A 24,039-nucleotide genomic window follows, 5' to 3' on the forward strand; every position below is an offset into this window, starting at 1 on the left:
TAAAACAAGAAAATAGACAAAAACAAACAAAATAAAACAGATGAAAACAATACAGTACTCAGGAAAGGTGGTCCAGGACACAGTCTGAACCATCATACTTCCTGTGCCCCGGCCGGGGCAGGTGAGACACAATAGTCCACTATGCGTCAAGCCTTCTAAATAGGTGACCCAAGCGAAGATCCCAGATCAGTCAAGAGAGGAGAAAGGAAAGTAGGAGCAAGGGTAGAGCCGGAAAACAGGAAGATGAAGAGAGATAAGTAGGATCAGTGCAGAGCAGAAGACATAAGAGCAGAAAGTGAAAAGGGTAGAAAGAGGGGAGGAAAAGCAGGAGACCAGAGAATGGGTAAGAGGCAACAGTGACGAATTCCTAAGCACACAATTCCCGGGTAGCTCGGCAGAAAATAGTTGTGGATCTATCAGCAAAAGTCTTGCAGAGCAATCAGAACAGGAGAGCCCCCATATGCATGGTAAACTATGTAGGAAAATGGAAAGGTAGTGAGTGTCCGTGGTCAAGCCCAGAGGCTTTAATGAAGGGCAAACAAAAACACAGTCAGATCAGGGGGCAATAAGCATTCCACAATGTGCCAGCAGGGGTATACAGGACACATCAAGTAGGCTGGTGTGGTTCCTGTGAGGAAGGCTGATCTCGTTTAGCCTGTGGTGCCGGAGTCCATGTTCTCGACGGCCGAGGCGCTCTTTGAGGCAAGGGAGGATTCTCCACCAGTGGTATACGGGCCTGCAGCAAGATCTCCTGCGCCTCATGCAAGGTACGTACAGTATGTGACTTGCCTTTCAGCTGGAACGAGAGGCAAAATGGAAAGCCCCACTTGTATTTTATCTGCTCCCGTTGAAGAGCGAGTGTGACAGGGCGGAAGTCTCTGCGGCGGGCCAAGGTGGAGGGGGCTAGATCGGAGCATATATACACCGAGGGAGGCATCCCAGGGAGCACCGACAAGTTACGGATTGCAGACAACAAGACATCGCGGACCTCGGGGTAATGTAGCTTTAGGATCACATCTCTAGGCAAGTCAGGGCCCCTCGGCTTAGCTGGATGCGGTCAAAACGGAGCATTTCTGGCTCCAACTGTGGGGCAAGCTCAAAAAATAAAGACGTTACCGTTTTAGTAAGGTCCACATCAGATTCAGGGAGACCGCATATCCGTAAATTAGCCCTCCGTGAGCGGTTCTCGAGATCCTCCAGTTTCAGTTCTAAGTCTCGCAGCTGTGTCGCGTGGTCATCGATGTCCCTCCTGTCCTCCTCCGCCGCGTCCGAAGTACATCCAGTTTAGCCTCATTGTCCGAAACTCTCCTGCCCAATTCCTGCAGCTGGGAGGTAAAATCCACCGCCTTGGACAGAGCTGAGTGGAACATCTTCTTAATGCTTCGAAACATGGCAGCTGGCATTAAGTCAGTAGTCTCTACAGGCTCCTCCTCCTCAGACAGGCCTGCTGGAGAAGCGTCTCGCCCCGCCGCCATCTTGGAGCGAGCCCCGGAACGGAATAAATCCGGAATTGATTGAGAGAGGGCCTGAGAATTGCGGTGAGCTCCCCTTTTCCTGATCGGGGCATATTCAGAAACCGGTAGGTATGTGGATCAGCGTCTTGGAGCCGAATCCCGGCTTAGTGAGGCTGTAAAGACGCGAGTGGCGCGGAGCTCACATCACCTGCGTCCTATTCCGTAAGCAGCGCGCAAGCGCCTCTAGGGTATCATTTTAATTGCATGGACCTACAGAAGAAAGATAAGGTGTCATTTTTACCGAAAAATGCACTGCGTAGAAACGGAAGCCCCCATAAGTTACAAAAGTGCATTTTTTCTTCAATTTTGTTACACAATTAATTTCTTTTCCGCTTCGCTGTGGATATATTGGTAAAATGACTAATGTCACTGCATTGTAGAATTGGTGGCACAAAAAATAAGCCATAATATGGAATTTTAGGTGCAAAATTGAAAGCGTTACGATTTTTAGAAGGTGATGAGGAAAAAATGAAAATGCAAAAACGGAAAAACTCTGCATCCTTAAGGGGTTAAACGTATTAATTTTCGTGTCTGTAGTTATGATTTTTTCCAGAAGTAAGACAAAATGAAACTTATATAAGTAGGGTATCATTTTAATCATATGAACCTACATAATAAAGAGGTGTCATTTTTACCTAAAAATGTAGTGCGTAGAAATGGGAGCCCCCAAAAGTTACAAAATGGTTTTGTTTCATTTTTCAATTTTGTCGCACAATGATTTTTTTGTTGTTTTGCTGTAGATTTTTGGATAAAATGACTGATGTCATTACAAAGTAACATTGGTGGCGCAAAAAAAGGCCATCATATGAGTCTATAGGTGCAAAATTGAAAGGGTTATGATTTTTAAAAGGTGAGGAGGAAAAAGCGAAAGTGCAAAAACCTTAAGAGTCCTTAAGAGGTTATATTGTCTAATTCATTATGATCAGCACCTGGTTTTGGCTTCAAATCTGCAGCATAAACTGCACAGTGTAAGGGCATCCTCAAGAATAGATACTGTTTTTTCCTTATGGCTTTGTAAAGTTTCAGATAAATTGTGTTTTGTCAATAATTGTAGCATGTACTGAGCCAGCTGTTAGCTGTAGTGTGAAACTGGAAACTTCAAGCATTTTTAATGCAGTACTGCACTATGAACTAGGGATCAACCGATGTCGTTTTTTTAGGCCCGATAGCGATACCGATAACCTGTCACCTTTAAGGCCGATAGCCGATAACTTATACCGATATTCCGGTATAAGTTATTGGCTATTTCAAACCCCCCATAACCCCCCCCCCCCGGTGGGGCAGAAGCCGTTGCAGATCAATGATTTAAAGCGAGCGCTTTAAATCAATGAACTGCAGCAGCTTTTGCCGGGCTAGAGACCGCCTCCGCCACCCACTTCTCTCCCCCTGCCTGTCCTGGGGTCCTGAGTCTAACCACCACAGTTGCCCCATCGCCTCCCCCATCCTCTGCCCACATACCGCCGCGGCCCCCCCCCCCATCCTCTGCCCACATACCGCTGCCGCCCCCCCATCCTCTGCCCACATACCGACAATGCCCCCCCCATCCTCTGCCCACATACCGCTGCTGCCCCATCATCTCCCCCCCCCATCCCCGGTGTTAAAATTACCTGTTCCTGGGGTCTGCAATACTTCTGGCTCCATCGGCGTCCTGTGCTGTCACTGTGCGCACTGACGGTGACATTGCGTTGGGGACATCGCTCGTCATTGCGCAGCGCACAGCAACAGCACAGGAGCCAGAAGTATCGGGGACCCCGGGAACAGGAACTTATAACACCGGGGATGGGAGGAGGCGATGGGGGGGCGGCGGCGGTATGTGGCCAGAGGATGGGGGGAGGCAATGGGGCAGCGGCGGTATGTGGGCAGAGGATGGGGGGAGGCAATGGGGCAGCGGCGGCGGTATGTGAGCAGAGAATGGGGGAGGCAATGGGGCAGTGGCGGCGGTATGTGGCCAGAGGATGGGGAGGCAATGGGGCAGCGGTGGCGACGGTCATCTCTGGCCAGGGGGCTGGGCATTATCGGCATATCAGCAAGGTAATTGCCGATACCGATAATGTCCAAAATCGTGATTATCGGCCGATCACTCCAATAAAGCCAGTGATCAGCTGACAAACAAGCAGACACTTAGTCGGTTGATCATGTCGTTTTACCTGTGAAAATTTATTTTCCATTGGCCAATCAAGTGGCGATCTATGACATAGAAGCTTGTTTACAACACAGGGTTGGGCTGTGTAATAGGGCTCTTAGAATTGGAGGAACACTACGTTATCTTTGGCAATAGATGGAACAAAGATCTCATGAGACATTTTTTTTTCTAGGTATGAGAAAGACATCTGCTTCTCTCACATCCTTCCCTTCTAGAATTCATTCAGCAGGTAATAAAGTTTTTGCATTTAAAAATACCCACAAAGAAAAAAAAGAGAAGAGTCTAAACTGAAAGCACTTTTCTGAGGAACCATGATTATAGGGATCATAGCTGTGGGATGGCAGTGTGGGGGTCATTTTACACAGTGAAACATCACACGGCAAAACATTTCTAGAAGATCATGATCAAGTATTGCTATACAATTATATTTAGCCTCAGATTTCTATATTAGTATATATACTATAAATGTTTACTGTCAGATGGTTTCACATAGCATCAGGTACAAGTTAAAGGGGCTATCCAGAAAAAAACTTTTTTTTAATGTATCAACTGGCTCAAGAAAGTTAAACAGATTTGTAAATTACTTCTATAAAAAAAAATCTTAATCCTTTCAGTACTTATGAGCTGCACTGATGGCACCTGTCTCAGGAACTGTCCAGAGTAGAAGCAAATCCCCATAGCAAACCTCTTCTACTCTGTGCAGTTCCCGAGACAAGCAGAGATGTCAGCAGAGAGCACTGTTGCCAGACATAAAAGAACAACTCAACTTCAGCAGCTGATAATTATTGGACGGATTAAACATTTTTTAATAGAAGTATTTACAGATCTGTTTAACTTTCTGGAGCCAGTTGATATTAAAAAAAAAAAAAAGTTTTTTCCTGGAATACCCCTTTAAAAGTCCCTTCACAGGCACACATTTAGGAAACATTGCTGAGTTGCCCATAACAACCAGATTGCTTCTTTCATTTTTGAAAAGGCAATGTGATTGGTTGTTATGGGCAACTCAGCAACTTTTCCTCTAGACAGATTTTGGTAAATCTCCCCCAATGTGCTTGCAGATTTTCTGCTGCAGAAAAAACAATGCAGATTATGAACGTGTTAACGTACGTGTTAAGGGGTGTTCCAGTGATTATAAGTGTCTTATTATGGTGGGTCCGACCTCTAGGACCCCCAACAATTATGAGAATAGGACCTAAACTCTTCCCACTGAATGAAGCAGCGGGTTGGCATGTGCACCCAGCTGCTTCATTCATTCTCTATAGAACCACCAGACTGGTGTACTCTGTATCTCTGGTGGCTACATAGAGAATAAATAGAGCAGCGGCCGACCTAATTCTCCATTTAGCGGGTTCAGTAGCGATCCTGTCCTCACAAACACAGGGGTGGGGGTGGTCCCAGAGGTTGGACAGGCTGTCAGCATTGACATAAGTATGCAGACCTTTTACTCCGTACTAGCTGTTTCGTTGGGTTCAAGTCAGGACTGTGGCAGTGCCACTCAAGGACATTGAGCAGAATTATCCCTAAGCCTCTCATGTGTTGTCTTTGTCTTGTTGGAAGGTGAACCTTTAGCACAGGGTCAGGTTTTCATAAAAAATATTTCTGTACTTTGCTCCATTCAGCTTTCCCTCAACCCTGACCAGTCTCTCTGAACCAGCCACTGAAAAACACCCCCACAGCATGATGCTGCGACCACAATAATTCACTGTAATGATGGTATTGAGCAGGTGATGAACAGGTTACCATAGAAGATGCTTAGAATTGAGGCCAAAAAGTTAAATCTTGATTTCATCAGACCAGAGAATCTGGTTTGTCAAAGTCTGAGAGCCCTTAAAGGGGTACTCTGGTGGGAAACAATTTTTTTCATATCAACTAGCTCTAGAAAGTTAAACAGATTTGTAAATTACTTCTATTACAAAAAATCTTAATCGTTCCAGTACTTATCAGCTGCTGTATACTACAATGGAAGTTGAGTAGGTCTTTTCTGTCTGAACACAGTGCTCTCTGCTGATACCTGTCTGTGTCAGGAACTGTCCAGAGCAGGAGCAAATCCCCATAGCAAACCTCTCCTGCTCAGGACAGTTCCTGACATGTCAGCAGAGAGCACTGTGGTCAGACTGAAAAGAACTACTCAACTTCCTCTGTAGCATACAACAGCTATACAGCTGATAAGTACTGGAAGGGTTAATATTTTTTTATATATAAAGTAATTTACAAATATGTTTAACTTTCCGGCACCTGTTGATCTGACTTTTTTTTGTAGCCCTTTAAGGTACTTCTTTGTAAAAGATACACAAAAGTCCACCTAGAGTTTGCAGAGGAGAGGCTGTATTCTGGCCACTCTGGACCTTCTGAAGGTTTCCCCCATCTGTATATGGGATCATTGGAGATGAGCCAGAGTGACCATTGGGTTCTTGGTTCTCTCTCTAACTAAAGCCCTTCTTCACTGATTACTAAGTTTGGTAGGGTGGCCAGCTCTCCTGGTTATATCAAACCTCTTCCACATAAGAATTATGGAGGCCACCATGCTCTTGGGAGCTTTCAGTGCAACAGAAATTTTTCGTACCCTTCTCTAGATCAGTTGCTCCACACAATCCTGTCTCTGAGCTCTACAAGCAGTTCTTTCCTGCTGATAGCTTGGTTTTTGCTGTGATGTGCATGGTCAGCTGTGTGACCAGCTGTGCATAGACGGGTGTGTCTTTCCAAATCATGCCCATTCATCTGAATTTACCACATGTGACTCCAATAAAAGGTGTGAAAACATCTCAGAGATGATCAGGAGAAACAGGAGGCCCCCAGACCTTAAAGGGGTACTTCAGTGGAAAACAATTTTTCTTATTGAGTGCTCTCTATGGACACCTCTGTCCGTGTCAGGAACTGTCTGGAGCAGGAGAGGTTTCCTATGGGGGGGTTGCTCCTACTATGGACAGTTCCTGACATGGACAGAGGTGTTAGCAGAAAGCACTGTGGTCAGACAGAAAGGAAGTTCAGAAAGAAAAGAACTTCCTCTGTAGTATACAGCAGCTGATAAGTACTGGAAGGTTTAAGATTTTAAAATAGAAGTAATTTACAAATCTGTTTAACTTTCTGGCAGTTGATTTTTAAGAAAATTGTTTTCCACTGGAGTACCCCTTTTATGTCATAGGAAAGGGTCTGAATAGTTATATCCATGAGGAATTTTTGTTTTACCTTTTTTAATTAATTAGCTTAAAAAATGTAATTCAGTTTTTTCATTTTGGGGTACTGTGTGAAGAGTAAAGGGAGAAAACCTGATTTTAGCATAAGGCCTCAACAACAAAACAAAAAAAGGGAAAAAGAGTAAAAAGGGCCTAAAGTCTTTCCAAATTGTGTATATTGTAAATGCCCTGTCAGAAATTAAATACTGACCATATTATCTTATACAGTTTTCTGTTAAAAGCTTTTTTTTCTTTTTACATAGCACCGGCATTCATGTCATCTGAAACATTCAATTATAACCAAGAAACATGGGATCCTTTGCAGTATTATCCAGCAGCAGAAGCAAATTCACACATCCAAGAAGGGAGGAGACTCCAGAGGCCTAAAACGGTGAGAAAGAGAGTCTACAGGTTTTTTTTTTATAGTTAAAAAGAGAAACTCACAACAGGGTCACTTGCGCTAACCTGAATATACAGCTAGATCATGCCGGTAACTGTTGGAAAATCACTTATCGGGTGAAAGACGGCAATAGCTCCACCCCCTTTACAGACCTGCTGTGGAAGTGCGATGAATATTTATGGATGGGGCAGAGTTATTGCCAAAGTGGCAGGGTTATCGGTCAGAGAAAGTGGGAGAAACATTGCCCATACAGCAGCAGCCTGCCTTCATTGCAGTTAAGAAGAAAATATCATACTAGCAACAAGATAAATATCTGAACTTTTCCCCCGTTTTCACCTGTAAGTAGTATTAGTGCTGGTAACCCTATTTCTATCTATCTGTATATTCAGGTTAGTGTGGGTGACCCTGCTGTCAGTTTCCCTTTAACTACTGTATCTGACATATTGTCCCTGATTTACTAAGAGTGGAGTGTAGTTTCCTTTGTGGTTTTAATTCCATACAAGTATTTTTCCACTGTATTTACTAAGGTTTCCCCACATTTTGCTCTTTTCCCTATGTTTTTTATTTATTTATTTTTTTACACATGCTCTGAGCCGTGAGGTTTTCCAGAGCTCAAATTCACCACATTTGTTGTGGAAACCGTAGTAAATCTGTTGGGATTTTTAGAAAATGTCAAAGACACGCCCCTTTTCATGACCACACCCCTTTCTGTGATGGTCACACCCCTTTTCATTGTAATGCCTTATCCCCTGTGCTGAACCTTCTGGAGAGAAAGGAGCTCCACTCTGCAGCATATTACCTTCTCCTCCCCATGCGCAATAGCTGCCACAAACATTAAACTGTAAAGGTGGAGCTAAATTCTGCAGCTGAGAGGGCACAGCTCAGGGTATAAGGCATCACAATGAGGACAGACTTCACTGTGCACCAGGGGGTTTGAGAAAACCTCCTGTGCACCAAGCAGCATAATTAGCATTTCTTGAAGACCAGGGATTGACAAAGAATAGTGGTACAGAGTGAGAAACCGTACATATGATTTTCATCAGTGTCACCCACACTACAAACCTGTGCCAACAGGTTAGTACGGGTGATCCTGATGACAGATTCCCTTTAATTGCCCCAATATTTACTGATATTGCAACTACATCTGCTTACAAATGGGCATCGTATAATCTAGCAATGGCACTTGTCAGCAGTGTTTTATACACAACGATCATTGTAACTCCATGTCATTGTAAATAACTGCACTTTTAACATTAAGAGAGTTTCTCTTTCTTCTGCAGAATTTGTTTTATGTTTCTGGTGAAGTGAACTGACATCTCTTGACTTCACTTTCCAGGTACCCAGCAGATGCAGAGCTCCTGAACAGGCAGACAGCACGTCACAAGCCATTCTGACTCAGCTCCATGAGCTTAGAATAAGTACTAAGTGACCTCTATTCTTTCTAGAATTCTGCATTCAACATAACCTGACGCAAAAAGCTGCCCACGTGCAGGTGTTTACTGACACTAAACTGGATGCAGTGGGCGGTCCTTACAACTTGCTTGCATTAGTTGACTTACATGAGCCCTGTGGTAGCATTTCCTAGACCCTAGCATAACTCGATGACAATAGATTTTGGTTAATGTGTTATGGGAATGAAAAAGAATAAATTGTTTGTAAGATATCCTGTAAAATGGCCCATCCCATCACACATTTAAACCCTTAATACACCGGTATCTTAGGACTTTGACCTGATTTTAAAGATACTCTGCTTGTGCTGATTATAGCTCTAAGTTTTATGACATTTTATCTTTTAAACATACATACATGGGGGATTTATTAATGCTTACACAAGAAAACTGGTGTAAAAATCACAATTGTGCACAAAAAAAGTTGCATTGTTATCTAGCAAAATGGGTCTTGCACATAAATGTGATACTTTATGCCAGAAAAATGACATGCAAGCATTCCCCCATAGTATGTTTTTGTGTTTTTTTTTTCTTAAAATAACTTAAATAACTGTTTAATTAAAGTTTTGGAATATTGTGTGACAGAAAAAAAAATATATATATTTTTCAACAATAAAGTTAAAAAAACTTTTTTTTTTATCACAAATTTAATTATGTTTTTGTGGATGCTCTAGGCTGTATTCCATTGCCTTTTTAATGCTCGTCCACCTCCAGTCCTTCATTAATGCATTTTAATACATACACTGCTCAAAAATAAAAGGGAACACTTTAACAATGTCCAATGAAAAAAATACAATAGTGAACACCTGTCACCACCCGGGTATTAAAGGGTGAATAATGTAGGAGGCTCCCTCTCCATAATCTTCATACAGCAAAATAGTAAATGATTTCACACAACACAGGGACTTTCTTTTCCTTAAGCAACTTTTAGTAGTTTTTCTCTTTTTCTCAATATAGACAATTACAGTCCTTCATATCAAGAATGCATCAAAAAAAGAATAGAACACTTAAGGTTCACCCAGGGTGCACCATCTATAAATGCTTGACACTCCTCATTTGCTGGACCATTTTTACCCACTTGCGGGCATCCTGCAGCAGAGGTTTCTTCCTCACACTAACCAGACCAGCTGAGACCGCGTCGGACACCAACGACGTTTCGGAGGTCACGCCCCTTTCTCAAGTGACCTCCGAAACGTCGTTGGTGTTCGTCACGGTCTCAGCTGGTCTCCGTGTGAGTACCACTTTAAGAGTCAATGTCCTTTAAAACAACTTCTGACATGTTGTCCATACATGTCTAAAGTGGAGATTGTTCCGCGTCTCACTTCTAAGTGATATTGCAAGTTACAAGCCAGCGAACTGCATGGCAACGCACTTCACTCCCTGGCCAGCAGATCAGACCATTTATCTGCCTAGACTCTCAGAAGACCCATTGCAATCTCAACTTTTGACATGTCTGGACAACAACATTAATGCTTTACGAAAAAATAGATGAACTGTACTTTTAACTTTTTGTACATGGTTACTCCTTTAATATGTGCAAAATCTCAACAAAAAGAATGGTTAAAATTTAAAAATTTAAAGTCAAGCCCACAAGTCTTTAAAGTATTTATTTTCAACAAAATCAACTTTATTTGCAGTGAAACAGTTTAAGAGATTATTGGAATATTCTTCTATTTCTCAAGGCATCTTGATTTGTGAGCCTAAACAAAGTATTACATGGAGTCTGGGAGCTCATTCTAGTACTGTAAACTACACCATAGTAAAGAAAACCCGTGAGATGGCACAATAAATTCAGCTTTATTATACTCAAGATTTATTTTGCACAAGAAGATTGTTCATTTTTTCTACTGAACCTGAGATGGATGGGAAAAGGAACACCAGTTTAGTGCTCGTTAATCTATTATTTAGCGTTAAATGTGCACGGTCACTTAAAAAAATAATTATTATTATTTACATGTTACAGAGGAAGGTCAGGAGTTTTCATTGGGAGAATGAGCGGGGATAAGCCCGTGGTAGAGCACTTTACTCCTCGACTCTCAGCAGTCTTTGTCTTGTTGCCTTATAACTCTAAAGATCACAGAAATCCGGAAAGGAAAGAGCTTTTCTCTGTGATATGTTAAACGTTCTTTAGGGTCTATTCACATGTACAGTATTCTGTGCAGAATTTCATTCTGTTTACATTGAAATCTGCAGCAGAAAATCCTGCGCATCAAATCTGTGCAGAATACAGTACGTGTGAATAGACCCTTAAAGTGACAGGTACACTTTAACATAAAGAAGAGGATATATGACACGCTGCCAAAGATGAAGGCCCCAAGGGTGTTACATTTTCAAAGTAAATCAAGGTTTTATTGCAAGCAGCGCATTCTAACATTAGAATAAATACTTCATTTATGTAAGCACTGGTGCTCCTAACAGTAGATTCATCAGGTTTTCGTTACTAATTTATCATTCTCTCGCAAAATTGTGTTTTTTTTGTTGTTTTTTTGCACAAACTCCCACTAACAACAGCATAACATTTGTCTCTGTAACATTCATATAACATGGGTTCACAGAGTTCTATACTTCAAACAATATTAGTCTATAACTGCAATTCCTTATTATAAAGTACCACTGAAATGCAGAGTTTTGGAGACACAAAGCCAATACCCCCCCCCCTCATGGATGAATCAGGGAGGTCTGGTTTTTAATTACTGTAAATCACAAATGGAACCCTACAGCAATATTTCTACAGTGTAAACCTGAAAGACAAACCTGTAGAACAAATATTGTATGAACTCAAGTTTTAACAATGTATATGGTGGCAGCAGCAATGGTTCTGTATGGATTACAGTGCATGCACCATTATCAGTTGTCAACATCCATGATTAGCAAATGGCAACTACTGGCGAGTCTATGGAGAAAACCGGCCCCCTCTCTTCAAGGGGAAAACTGCTTACAGAAAATCCTGTCTTTGCTCATGCACAAAATATTTGTCAAATGACTTTCCATTTACACTGATATACGGTATTTCTCATTGGTAAGGCAGCATTTCTTAACTCTGGCAAGTCTACAGTAAACATTCTCTGCAGGCTGTAGTTAATTTCCAGTCACTGTGACATGTTCAACCTATTTACAGTCATAAGGAAATGAGATATTGTATGCATGCTATACCCCGCATACATTCACCAGATACAATCTGGTCATCTTTAGTATTTAAAAGGAGAAAACTGCACTGAAAACAAGACTTTAAGGCACTTGGAAAACGCACCCATAAGTGAGAGTAGTATATTTTACTGTGTTTAGTTTCTGAACCCATTCAGATTATGACCAGAATGTTTATAGCCACCAGTAGAAAGCGGTGTGTTCACTGCATTATAAGAAAAACACAAACAAAACAACAATTTTTAATATGGAGTGATAAAGACTATAAAAAGTACAGTGTCCAATGGATTTCAGCTAAAATCACTTATATGCCTATATTGCAAATTACATATAAAACAGCAAAGATTTGGTTGGGACTTACTGTTTCAAATCAACAATAAAGAAAGTGATTTTGGCTGAATTCCAATTCTTAGAGCCTTTGCTTCTATTTGACAAGTCGATGGTGTTTAGGGGAGCTGCCGCTAGTCAAGCACAGAGGCCCATGTGAGGCAGGAGAACCCTGTTGCTTTGTACTTAAAAGGAGTAGTCAAGTGTTTTAAAACGCATCTCTTATCCTAAGGATAAAGGATAAGTTTCAGATCGCGTTGGGCCCGACAGCGATCTCCTGTATGGGACCCCGACTCTCCGGCCAGAGAGCGTGTGTGTCGACCACTGCACGAAGCGGCAGCCAACACGCCCCTCAATACAGCGCTATGGCAGAGCCAGAGATTGCCAAACGCAGCGCTCCGTCTCTCCCATAGAGTTGTATTGAGGGAGGCGTGTCGGACGCCGCTTCGTGCAGTGGTCGACACACGCTCTCTGGCCGGAGAGCCGGGGCCCCGTACAGGAGATCCGACCGCTGGGACCCCATGCGATTTTAAACTTATCCCCTATCCTTATGATAGGGGATACGTTTTTTAATACTGGAGATCTCCTTTAATGATCAAGACCACTAGTCAAGGCAGGACAACTTCTGTCATCTTCATCTATCACTACCTGACTCTGGTCCTGTGCCACAGATTCCCAACAGTATAGTATAGTGTGTCAGTATAGTGATTTGAATAAAGTGCGCCATGACACCAGAGCTAACCATTTGTTTCAGTGCCCTTGCATAACATTCTAAAAAAGCTCACTGGGGCAAATGATTATTAGGAGGTCCAAATCTATAATTGACCAGTATCCATGACATATGTTGTTATTATGGAACTTTCCCTGCACAAACAGATCCTCCCTACACTTGTGTTGGCATACTCTACTGTGTGACCTCATATTAGCCATGAAGTAACCCAACTGCACACTGGGCACGACTGTTGCCTATACCTAGCAAACACCCATTAAAGTACATGTGTCCCATTAGTTTGTACCGTTTTTGGGTCATATCTTTTGTTCAGTCTAGTAACATTTCCCATGTCCAATGTCCGCTCAGGTAAAAGGAATTAAAAGGTGTTATAATCATTACTTATCTATAGCATGTTCTGAGAAGAAGTTGTGACAGAATTGGTATGGGATGGGATGATTTAAAGTAATTTCTTATTAGTTTCCTAGTAAACCTAATAATTCAGAAGAGAACAGCTTTTGGCACATAACCTGCACACTAGACTCCCTTGAGCATTGGAAAACATTTATTGCTGCAGTAACAGATTTCGTTCTCCCATCTGCCTGTAACAATTAGTCGGATCACATCTGCACAGATCATGCAATGGGGAATAGGTCTGAATGCGCTTTACATATTTATGGACCAGTGGGAAACAGGAAAGCGTTAAGAATCAATAATGGAACCATGCTGTATAACAAGGCCATGAAGTCCAAAGAGTTAGAGCAAAGAGTATATATTTTTCCTTCATTAATGGACTGACCCACAGAAAGGATCATTATAAATAAAAAGAAAAAAAAGACAAGTAAGCCCAGTAATCAATAGACCACTCTAAGATCAAGGAAAACTATTATATAGAGAAGGGAAGATGAATTGAATTCAGCCCAGTTTGTTACCTTAAACATTATGAAGTCATTTGCATTCTAAGAGGCTGAAGACACAGGGCAATGGCCAGTCATACAAGCAAAGCTACAAAAAGGCCAATGCAATATTAAATAACCAAAACATGGGATACTTTCAATATGTCTTTTAAGGCACAATTCTCAAAATATCACCTTCTTTTAGGAATAAGGTGCACTTAAGAAGATGTTGAGAAATCATTTTCTTTCCAAGAATGTACAGTGAACTTTAGTTAAAAGTTTCACCAATAGAACTGAGGGGGCAAGATTATTATTCCGATATGCAACACCCACCGACTGCCCTGCTCCTAACATCACTCACATCAATCTAACAACCTTACAGTTTTTGCAATAGTCTAAAACCATTCCCTGAAATAACATTTCTTTTATCAGATTTACCCCTTATAGACTTTGTATGATGAAGAATAGAACAGCAGTTTCAAAATACTTTTGGAGAAGAAGGGAAACATGCATCCACAGCAATGTTAAGCTGAGCTTCCTTCTTGATAGCGATGGTACAAACATTTGTAGAGGAAGAAAGGGCCTTCTGTTTGACTTTCCAATGAATAATCTCAGAGTTTCCATTTGGTTAGAGCAATGTAGGTGAGCAGTCCTGAGCAACTGGGTTTATAGGGTGTGGTAATTCCTGTCTTTGGCCTTGCAGAATTTGTACAAGAAAAACACCACAGCTTGAACACCCAGTACAAGGACTATTCCTCCAATGAAACTAGCGGCGTCAAAGGTGTTCTTCTTGATAGGGGCTGTTGATGGTGCAGGTGTTTTTGTGGGTGCTGCAAAAAAAAAAAAAACGGACATGACTGCTTCCATTTTCACAGAGATACCTGGAAAGTTAAACCTGTTTTACTTTTGGTGACCGAAAAGTCAAATCTTTGGAGAGAAACCGAAATCCAAGTGTGTGAAGAAAGAGATTCTTCTCTTACAATTCACCTGTGGTATCCAGAAGAAACTTATAATGCAGTATATATTTTAAATAGCAAAAAAAACATTTTAGAGGATATTGCAGCCCTCTTAGCCTGGTCCATTTTACAGTACAGTACAGTCACAATTTCAATAAGGGTAGGAATGTCCTCACCCCGAGTTCAGGGTTGCATCAAAATACACATATGCAAATGCCGGTGCTAAAATAAAGCACATTGAAAATAAATTGTATATTTTCACCAGATGCTGGTAATAACGCAAGTAATCTTATACGTACAAAGAAACTAAAACAAAGATGCTCAGAAATTAAAGTATGTGTACTAATGTGAAATGAAATGTAAAAAGTGTTAAATACATGATCAAAGGGATGTGCAAAAAGGCATGGAAAGCCAGGACAACAGTCGAAATCTATCAGTAATTAAAAAGCAGTCAAGCCCCTTGTCAGTGCAAATTAATACCAGCTGGTTCAGTTCTAACCGATGGCCTACAAAAATGTCTCATTGCCAAGGTGTCACACTAGACACATCTTATGACAGATAAAAACAAAGTGCTGTCTCAAGACCTTTGCAACCTAATTGCTGGAAAACATAACGATAGTGTTGGTTGGGGCCATATCAGGGAAGTGGAAAGATTTCACCATATATTTGCCTCCACTAGGTGCTCCTTGCAAGATTTCTGACAAAGGAGTGAAACAAATAATCAGAAGAGTTGTCCAAGAGCCAAAGACCACTTGTGGAGAGCTTCAAAAAGACCTGGAATTAGCAAGTTCTGCTGTCTCAAAGAAAACAGTAAGTAATGCATTCCGCCTCTATGGCTTGTATGCATGCTCACCACGCAAGAGTGTTTTTTTTTTTTTTGTTTGTTTTTTTTTTATATCAACTGGCTCCAGAAAGTTAAACAGATTTGTAAATTACTTCTATTAAAAAATCTTCATCCTTCCAATAATTATCAGCTGCTGAAGTTGAGTTGTTCTTTTCTGTCTGGCAACACTGCTCTCTGCTGACATCTCTGCTTGTCTCCGGCACTGCACAGAGTAGAAGAGGTTTGCTATAGGGATTTGCTTCTACTCTGGACAGTTCCAGAGACAGGTGCCATCAGACAGCACTTAGAGATAGAAAATAACAACTCAACTTCAGCAGCTTATAAGTACTGAAAGGATTAAGATTTTTTTAATAGAAAAATTTACAAATCTACAACACAAATAGAGAAACACAGCCACACCTCCACCATTTGTATTTTGATCTACTTGTTTCTCAGCACAATTAAATACTAACAGGTTGTTAGTATACATTTTGATCAAAAAGTACAAGCCCACTCGCCATGTCAAGGCCACCTAGTCAGAGTGGGTCCCTAACCTAACGCTGGCGTAGCGCCGGGCGGTGACCACTGCCTCCGAGACACCATGCCCACAGGGGGAATGACCCAGTGCCCAGGCAGCCCCACTGCTACCCGCCCAAGCCCCTGGCTTTGGGCCGCACCACCCCACAGACAAATCATCACAGAAACAATGGCCGCCACAGAGAACCACACAAGTGTGAACACTTAACATGTGCTCCCTTCCAGAGGGCTGGGAGAATGTAAGGAGGAAACCCTTATGCGGTCTCTAATTAAAAACGCCTGGGCCGCATTTCTCTATTTTTGTTTTACAATTGTAGTCTGTCCCCTCTTTCATAGCCAGCACTCTGCTCCACCCATTCGGCCCAGGCGTTTTTATTTAGCAGGAGACTGCATAAGGGTTTCCTCCTATCATTCTCCCATCCCTCTGGCAGAGAGCACTTGGTAGGTATTCACATTGGTGTGGTTGCACTGCGGCGGTCATTGTTACTGTGATGCTTTGTATGTGGGGTGGTGTGGCCCGGAGCCAGGGGCTTGGTCGGGCAGCAGTGGGGCTGCCTGGCCACTGGGTCGCTCCCCCCTGTGAGCATGGGGTTGCGGTGGTGGTGGCCGCTGCCCGGCGCTACGCCAATGTTGGGTTAGGGACCCACTCTAAATAGGGGGCCTTGACGTGGCGAGTGGGCTTGTACTTTTTGATCAAAATGTATACTAACAACCTGTGAGTGTTTGAATTTATGCTGAGAAGCAAGTAGATCAAAATACAAATTGTGGATGTGCGGCTCTGTTTCTTTTTCTCTATTTTTGTTTTATAAATTTACAAATCTGTTTAACTTTCTGGAGTCAGTTGGTCTATAAAAAAGAAAAGTTTTTTTCCTGGATAACCCCTTTAATTGCTGAATAAAAAGCATGTTGAAGCTCCTTTTAAGTTTGTTACACAGCATTTGGAAAGGCCAGAAAAATACATATAGTGTGGTCAGATGAAACTGTTTGGATGCCATAATTCACACGATGTTTAAAGGAGAAACACATCCCCCTAAAATACCAACAGTGAAGATTAGAGGTGGGAACATCATGGCGAGGGGCTACTTTTCATCAATTGGTACTGGCAAAATTCACACAATTGGAGGAAGGATAAATGGGCAAATTTACAGAGACATTCTTGACATAAAAAAATCTGCTGCCATCTACCAGGATGATGGAGATGAAACGAGGGTGGACATTTCAGCAAGACAATGATTCCAAACAAACAGCAAAGCAAACTCTCAAATGGTTTCAAAGTAAGGAAATAAAGCTGCTAAGATGGCCCAGCCAATCACCTGATTTAAATCTCATTTAAAATCTATGGAAAGAAATGAAGATCATCATTCATTGAAGAGGCCCACAGAACCTTCAAGATTTAAAAAGACTGTGTGTGAAAATTGGACCAAAATCACCCAAGAGCAATGCATGCGACTAGTTTCTTCATACAGAAGGCTTCATGAAGCTGTCATTACCAACAAGGGTTGGTGTTTTTTTTTTTTTTTTTGCTGTGTCATTTCACATTATTACACAAATTTCAGAGCTTTTTGTTTTGGTTTATTTATATACGTATAGATTACTTGGGTTTTAGAAACATCTGGTGAAAATCTGGTAACAATACTTATTTCATCCTTTGTATATATTTATTCAGTACAATTTATTTTCATTTTATTTTATCGCCTGTATTTGCATGCATCTATCATGTGGTCAACCTAACCTCAGGGACAGGACAATTCCCACCCTTATTTAAAGGGGTACTGCAGCAAAAAGTAACTTATCCCCTATTTAAAGGATAGGGGATTAGTGTCAGAAGTACCAGATCTCCTGAACAGGCCCTGGCTCTCTGAAAGAAGCATGTGCTGAGGTCGGCAGGTGCTCCATTCATTCTCTATCGGAGCATCAAAGAGACCAGAGTGCTGTATTCTGGAATCTCCAGCGCACCCATAGAAATAAATAGAGCATGTGCCAACCCAAGCACCCGCTTCTCTCTGAAGTCAGACCCCCCCCCCCCCCATGATCTGACACTTATCCACTATCCTATGGATAGGGGACAAGTTACTTTTAGCTGCAGTACCCCTTTAAATGGTTAGACTACTGTACTGTAAAATGGATCTGATGAACAGGGCTGCAATAACATCAAAACGTGTTATCCTATAACTCATGGTAAATTATATGTTTAGCTACTTTAAAACATTTCCGCTGTTAAACCATTATTTCTTCTAGACATGACAGGTAAATTCCAAGAGACAGTTTCCTTTCTATACACATGTGGAATGAGTCTTTTCTCCATTGATCTTAAAAGTCCTGGCCTTGGGTTCATAGTTGGATTAAGGCTGCCTCCAGCTGTTACCATTACAATAAGGCGTACAGTGGTGTTGTGTTCACAGCACAACATCTACAGGTGAGCGCAATACCTGCTCTGTTCTCACAACTTCTATAACCAGGAGATGAAGGCACCTTTCTATGCTCTTTTTATTTTCAGTAGTATGGTATGTTTACACTGAGGAATTATCTGCTCGCATTTTCCGCTTCAATTTATCCTCAAATGAAAGTTCCATTGAATTCAATGGACTTTCCACTGCCCTGTTCACACTGAGGAACTTCTGGTAGCAGAATTCAGACGCTGAATTCTTTTCTGCCTGAAGAATGAACATGCTCATTTCTCAATAGGATTTTTTGTTTACTGGCAAAATGAGTTTCGCACTGATATTCCATGCGAAAATTCCGTACGATTTCCACCGATGGGAGCAAATGGCAAAAAAATAAAAATAAAATAAAAATAAAGATTTTCCTGATCAAAATTATTCCCCAGTGTGAACATACCCTTACTGTATTAAGAGTCAAATCACTACTTATACAGAGAAAACCATAACCCCAAAAGAGTTGTGTTGTACACACAATGCCAATATTACAAACCAATTAAACACAAGAAAAAGCAAAAGATGTAATATTACATGCAGAAAGTAAAAAAAAAAAAAGAACTTACTGCTTGAAGTGCTATTGGAAGTGGGTGCAACACTGGCTGTAGAGCTGTTGGTTACTGCAGCTAGTATAAAAACGATATAAAATAATATTAGTAACACCACAATACACATATACATTGATATCTCGACCCATCAGATACAGTGATCAATATTTATCACAGCATCTGAAGGGTTAATGGCGGGTATCAGTGTGATCACTGATGTCTGACATTATCCATGGGGTCCTGGCTGCTGATAATAGCAGATGGTTTGTTCAGATTACTGTGCCAGGAGAAGCAGGGATTGCGGAACCCTGTGACGTACATGTATGTTGCTGTGTGCTAAGCACCAGGGCACAGTGGTGTACATGTACCTCACCTGTCCTCTACGGATTTAAAAGGTGGTTGTGACATGAGAGCAAACCGATCTAAATCAAACACAACCACAAAACATTGAGTGTGCTGCCTATTAGTTATGGGAGTATCACACCTATTTACTATACTGTACATTTTAGTAAGCGGAATTTCTGCCTGCAATTTCAAAGCGGAATTGCAGGCAGAAATTCCATAGTGTGAACCTAGCCTAAGAATCTTAAGGGGATACAGTATATAATTGGGTGTCATCAGTGTAGAAATTATACTTAAAGGACATCTGCAGCGATTACAACTTATCCCCTATCCGAACGCTGGAACCCACCGCGATCTCCCGAATGGGCCCCCCGCATTGCTGCGCTGTGTGCTGGCTAATGCGTGTAGCGTCAACCTCATTGAGGTCGACAGTACGCCCCTCCCCATACAGCTCTATGGGAGAGGCGGGGAGGCACAAACGCTGCATCTCCGCTTCTCTCAAAGAACTGCATGGAGGAGACCTGTCGGCCGCAACGTCATCCTGCGGCCGACACGCCTCCTGCACAGGAGAGCCGTGGCCCCATGTGGAAGGGTCCTGTGGATAGGGGATAAGTTGTTTGTGCTGCATATTTCCTTTAAAAGGAAATCTACTAATAGTTTGTCTAGTAGGGTCCATGTAGAGTAAAATTGGGAGAGGACCTAGGATTGATCCCGGACAAACTGCAAGAGCAAGGTGAACAAGAGGAACCAGCAAATAATACACTGAACTAGTGGTCAGAGTAATAGAATGAAAATAAGAAAGAGCAGTATACCGAACACCGATAGGGAAAAGCATACTAAGAAGTAGTTTATGGTCTGCAGTGTCAAATGCTGCAGAGACATTCAGAAGAATTAACAGAGTAGTTGCCTTGAGATTTAGCTGTCAGAAGATTAGACACTTGAGCAAGAGCAGTTTCTTTATAGTGTAAAGTACAGAATCAAGAGTCTTATTTTGCGGGTCAAAAAAACATTGGCTTGTTATTTTTCATTTCCAGTGCTTCTTGTGTTCTCAGTCTAGGTTGCAAGACTACTCTGCATGTGATCTCTTTATTTCCTGTGATGTCATGTGAACATGATGTCACAGATGAGTCATCAGGTAAGTGAGGGCTGGCTGGAATTTCACATGGATTAAAGCCCTGCCCCTGAAGTCAACTTTTTTATTTTTATTTTTCAAAAAATTTTTTGTCTGACCTTTTCAAATGTTTTTCTGGGATTTATTTTTTTCATGCATAAAATGCAGCCATTTTTTGGAATGTATTTTCTTCACTTTTTTGGACTGTAGCAATAGTCCAAAATACATAAACATAAAAAAGTGTGCCAAAATACTGCCATATTGTAGCACATACAGTCATGGCCGTAAATGTTGGAAACCCTGAAATTTTTTCAAGAAAATTAAGTATTTCTCACAGAAAAGGATTGCAGTAACATATGTTTTGCTATACACATGTTTATTCCCTTTGTGTGTGTTGGAACTAAACCAAAAAAGGGAGGAAAAAAAGCAAATTGGACATAATGTCACACCAAACTCCAAAAATGGTCTGGGCAAAATTATTGGCACCCTTAACTTAATATTTGGTTGCACACCCTTTGGAAAAAATAACTGAGATCAGTCGCTTCCTATAATATCAATAAGCTTCTTACACCTCTCAGCCGGAATGTTGGACCACTCTTCCTTTGCATATGGCCATAACAAACCCGGCTGTAAAGCTATATTTTAGAACTTAGGAATATTTTACCATTGAGTTTAATAGAACAGTGTGCACATAGCCTAGAGGGTTGAGAAAAGTTAGCAGAGACATAGCTGGTTAGGCAAGGGTATAATGAACATTCCAGGAGTTTAGAAATAAAGAGGAAATCTGAGGTAAGTAGTAGTTAAAGTATACAAGAAAACCATGGTACAAATATTAGATAGTAAATACAACCCCTAACTAGTTACTTGGCAAAGAACCTCATGCCTCTAAGAAGATTGGCTTACTACAAGCACAGTTTAACCAAAATTTGTCTAAAATGCCCTTGAAAATGTAATATAGATTCTCTGCTGCAAGAAGAGGTTTACCAATGTGGCATGTTTAAGATCCTCTTCACACTTAATACATTTAGTACTTTAGATTTTTTTTTTTTAGGAAAAACAGTAATTTTAAGGGTACATTCCCACACGGCATATTTGCTGCGTATTTGCTGCTGCGTATTTTATTTTCTCTGTTGAAATCAATGGGTAGGAAAATACGCAGCACCAAATACGCAGCAAATACGTAGCAAAATACGCCGTGTGGGAACGTACCCTTAATGTTATTCTTTATAGAAAACATACAGCAGACACAGATTTTTTTTTTCCAAAGTACTCACCTGTGGCTGAGGTAGATGCAGTAGTATTTGCAGTTATATTTGTTGCCGATTCAGCTGTACAAAAAAGACACAGCAGCAGCTTTAGTTTTACACATTGATAAAACATTGCTAAACCTACGGTAAGTAAATGGTGAATGGTTATTCTACCACTGATCATAAGAACAAGATCGGCTGAGCTGGAAAACCAGGCATTGCATGAATTTGTGTGGCACTGACTGCTGAAGGTCTGAATGACTATTTTATTTTCCAATAAAATCATAGTTATCGGCCACACATTGCTGCATGTAAACAGGTGATGTGAAGGGCCGCTAGACTGATCAAACTTTGTGAAGGCTCTGTGAGTGAAATTGGCTCTCCTTTACTGATGCAACTTTGCTCATTTCAAAAGGGCCCTAAAGGCAGTGGCAGGTCAATGTGAATGCAATATCTTCTAAACCATAGTAAACTGAAAATGATGTTCTTTACCTGCTGAAGTAGCTGTGGTTGGTGCTGTGGTTGGAGCTGTGGATGGAACTACAAAAAAAAAAAAAAAAAAACATTTATATTCCTGTGATTTCACACCAGAATCATGAAAAAGCTAGAAAGTCTCCAAATAATTAAAAAAAACTTTAATGGTTGACATGCTCCTACTGCTCGTGAGTGGAGCACATACTTTCTGCAGAGAACCTTTCAAACTGGGTTTCTTGTTCTTAATACACATAAATATACACTCCATTAATCTGCTGTCTTGGGGGGGAAAAAAAGTGCCTTAATATTGACAAAACAGGCTAATGTCGCGCTTAGTAATAGGTCCAGCAATCAGCTGATGAAAGTAGATGCTTGTTTTCCAGCTGATCACTAAAATATAGATGTAATAGAGACTGTCCGGGCTGAATGACCTTAAGATGGTCACGCCTCGTAAAGGGCATGTAAGCCCGTGTAATAGGGCCCTAATGTTATATGCCTGGACAATTATACAATCAAAACTAATAAATGGGAAGAATAGACATTACCTTGACAAGATTGAACAGAGCAGTTGGCTTCAGATGAATCATTTGAACAGGTTTCCGTCAAGCCTAAGGTAGTAAATAACATCATTAAGTTTCAGAAATTGCTACATCTAAAAATCCAAAGTAAATACAATATCATAAACCATAGAGTATCAGAGTTAAGGGGGCAAAACATACTGGGCCAGGTTTATGAATACTGTCTAATTCCAATGCTCTTCCCATAGACTATAAATGGGATTTTGGAATTGCCGTTTTTAAAGGTTTTGTTAATGGGTCATTATAAAGGACATTTAAAAAACTGAGAATTCGATAGAGTGAAAGCTGCCTTACAAATCATGTGCAACCAACTCCAATCAAGGTGCAGAAACATCTCAAATATGATTAAGAAAAATGGGAGGCCCCCCAGAGCTTAAAGGGAGTGTCCAATATATGAAAAATGCTGCTCTTGACCACTCTTGTCCACAGGCTGTGTCTGGTATTGCAGCTCAGCTCCATTGAAGTGAATGGGACTGAGCTGTGGACAGGAGTGGTACTGTTTTTGGGAGGAAAAAAAAAAAAAAAAGCAGCATTTCTAATAATGGACTTTAAGGTCACAGCAAAGGGTCGGAATACTTATTCTACCGTAGGTGAATTTTTTTTTCCTTTCCTTTTTAATAAATTTGCAATAACTTCTAAAATGTAATATGGTGGTGTATATGATATGGATACACAGGGGTGAATTTATCAAGGGTGAGGTAAACGACCTGACCCAGGGTCTGATGAAGCGCGCGTTGCGCACGCGCAAAGCTGTCAGCCATTCTGCCTTATCAATGTTGGTGTCCGTGTCCGGCTGCCCATGTTGTAAGTTTTTTGCACGGTAATAAAGAAGATATTGATCCACTACAATGGTGAGTGCTGCCATCTTCTTCTTTCTGGATGATAACGCTGTCCACAGTCAGCTTTGTAAGTCAGACCAGGGATATTTGCGACAAATTGAGGGCTTTTCAACAAAACGCACATCATAAATTCATGACCACTGCAAAAAGTTAACCAGACTGTGGCATAGCTACACAATTTTAGAAAAAGCATCTAAAGAAAAAGTTGCAATAAAAAGTTGCTAAACAGCATCTGAGACTAATCATATGACAAATCAACACCACAAAAATAGGGTAAAACCAAGTAACAATTCCCCCATACTGTGTAAGAATGTTGCACACATTTAGAATCCTGTATTATTTTCATATATTCATATGAATAATTTTTTGTGGCTATAAAATGAAGTAGGAAAGGG

At 41.1% G+C, this 24,039-nt stretch overlaps 2 protein-coding genes across 11 annotated transcripts in view; one reads left to right on the forward strand and one right to left on the reverse strand.

The window, feature by feature from the left end:
• The window catches only part of LOC130362185 (uncharacterized), a 205,140-nt gene extending 195,308 nt beyond the window's left edge, over positions 1–9,832 (forward strand). For 8 of the 9 annotated variants that reach the window (XM_056566279.1, XM_056566281.1, XM_056566280.1 and 5 more), the window contains 3 exons: positions 3,830–3,886; positions 7,094–7,221; positions 8,567–9,832. In XM_056566279.1, the coding sequence (XP_056422254.1) occupies positions 3,830–3,886; positions 7,094–7,221; positions 8,567–8,659 (278 nt within the window). In that variant the 3' untranslated portion in view covers positions 8,660–9,832. Of the gene's footprint in view, positions 1–3,829; positions 3,887–5,276; positions 5,382–7,093; positions 7,222–8,566 lie in introns of those variants that run through there. The other variant, XR_008891308.1, reaches the window with a different exon arrangement.
• A 1,673-nt stretch (positions 9,833–11,505) lies between these two features.
• The window catches only part of CD164 (CD164 molecule), a 35,492-nt gene continuing 22,958 nt past the window's right edge, over positions 11,506–24,039 (reverse strand). For both annotated transcript variants that reach the window (XM_056566287.1, XM_056566288.1), the window contains exons 3-7: positions 22,773–22,835; positions 22,246–22,293; positions 21,781–21,834; positions 19,072–19,131; positions 11,506–14,584 (exon numbers count right to left, since the gene is read on the reverse strand). In XM_056566287.1, the coding sequence (XP_056422262.1) occupies positions 14,421–14,584; positions 19,072–19,131; positions 21,781–21,834; positions 22,246–22,293; positions 22,773–22,835 (389 nt within the window). In that variant the 3' untranslated portion in view covers positions 11,506–14,420. The remainder of the gene's footprint in view (positions 14,585–19,071; positions 19,132–21,780; positions 21,835–22,245; positions 22,294–22,772; positions 22,836–24,039) is intronic.

This window comes from Hyla sarda, chromosome 3 (assembly GCF_029499605.1).
Source record: "Hyla sarda isolate aHylSar1 chromosome 3, aHylSar1.hap1, whole genome shotgun sequence".
Taxonomy (NCBI): Eukaryota; Metazoa; Chordata; class Amphibia; order Anura; family Hylidae; genus Hyla; species Hyla sarda.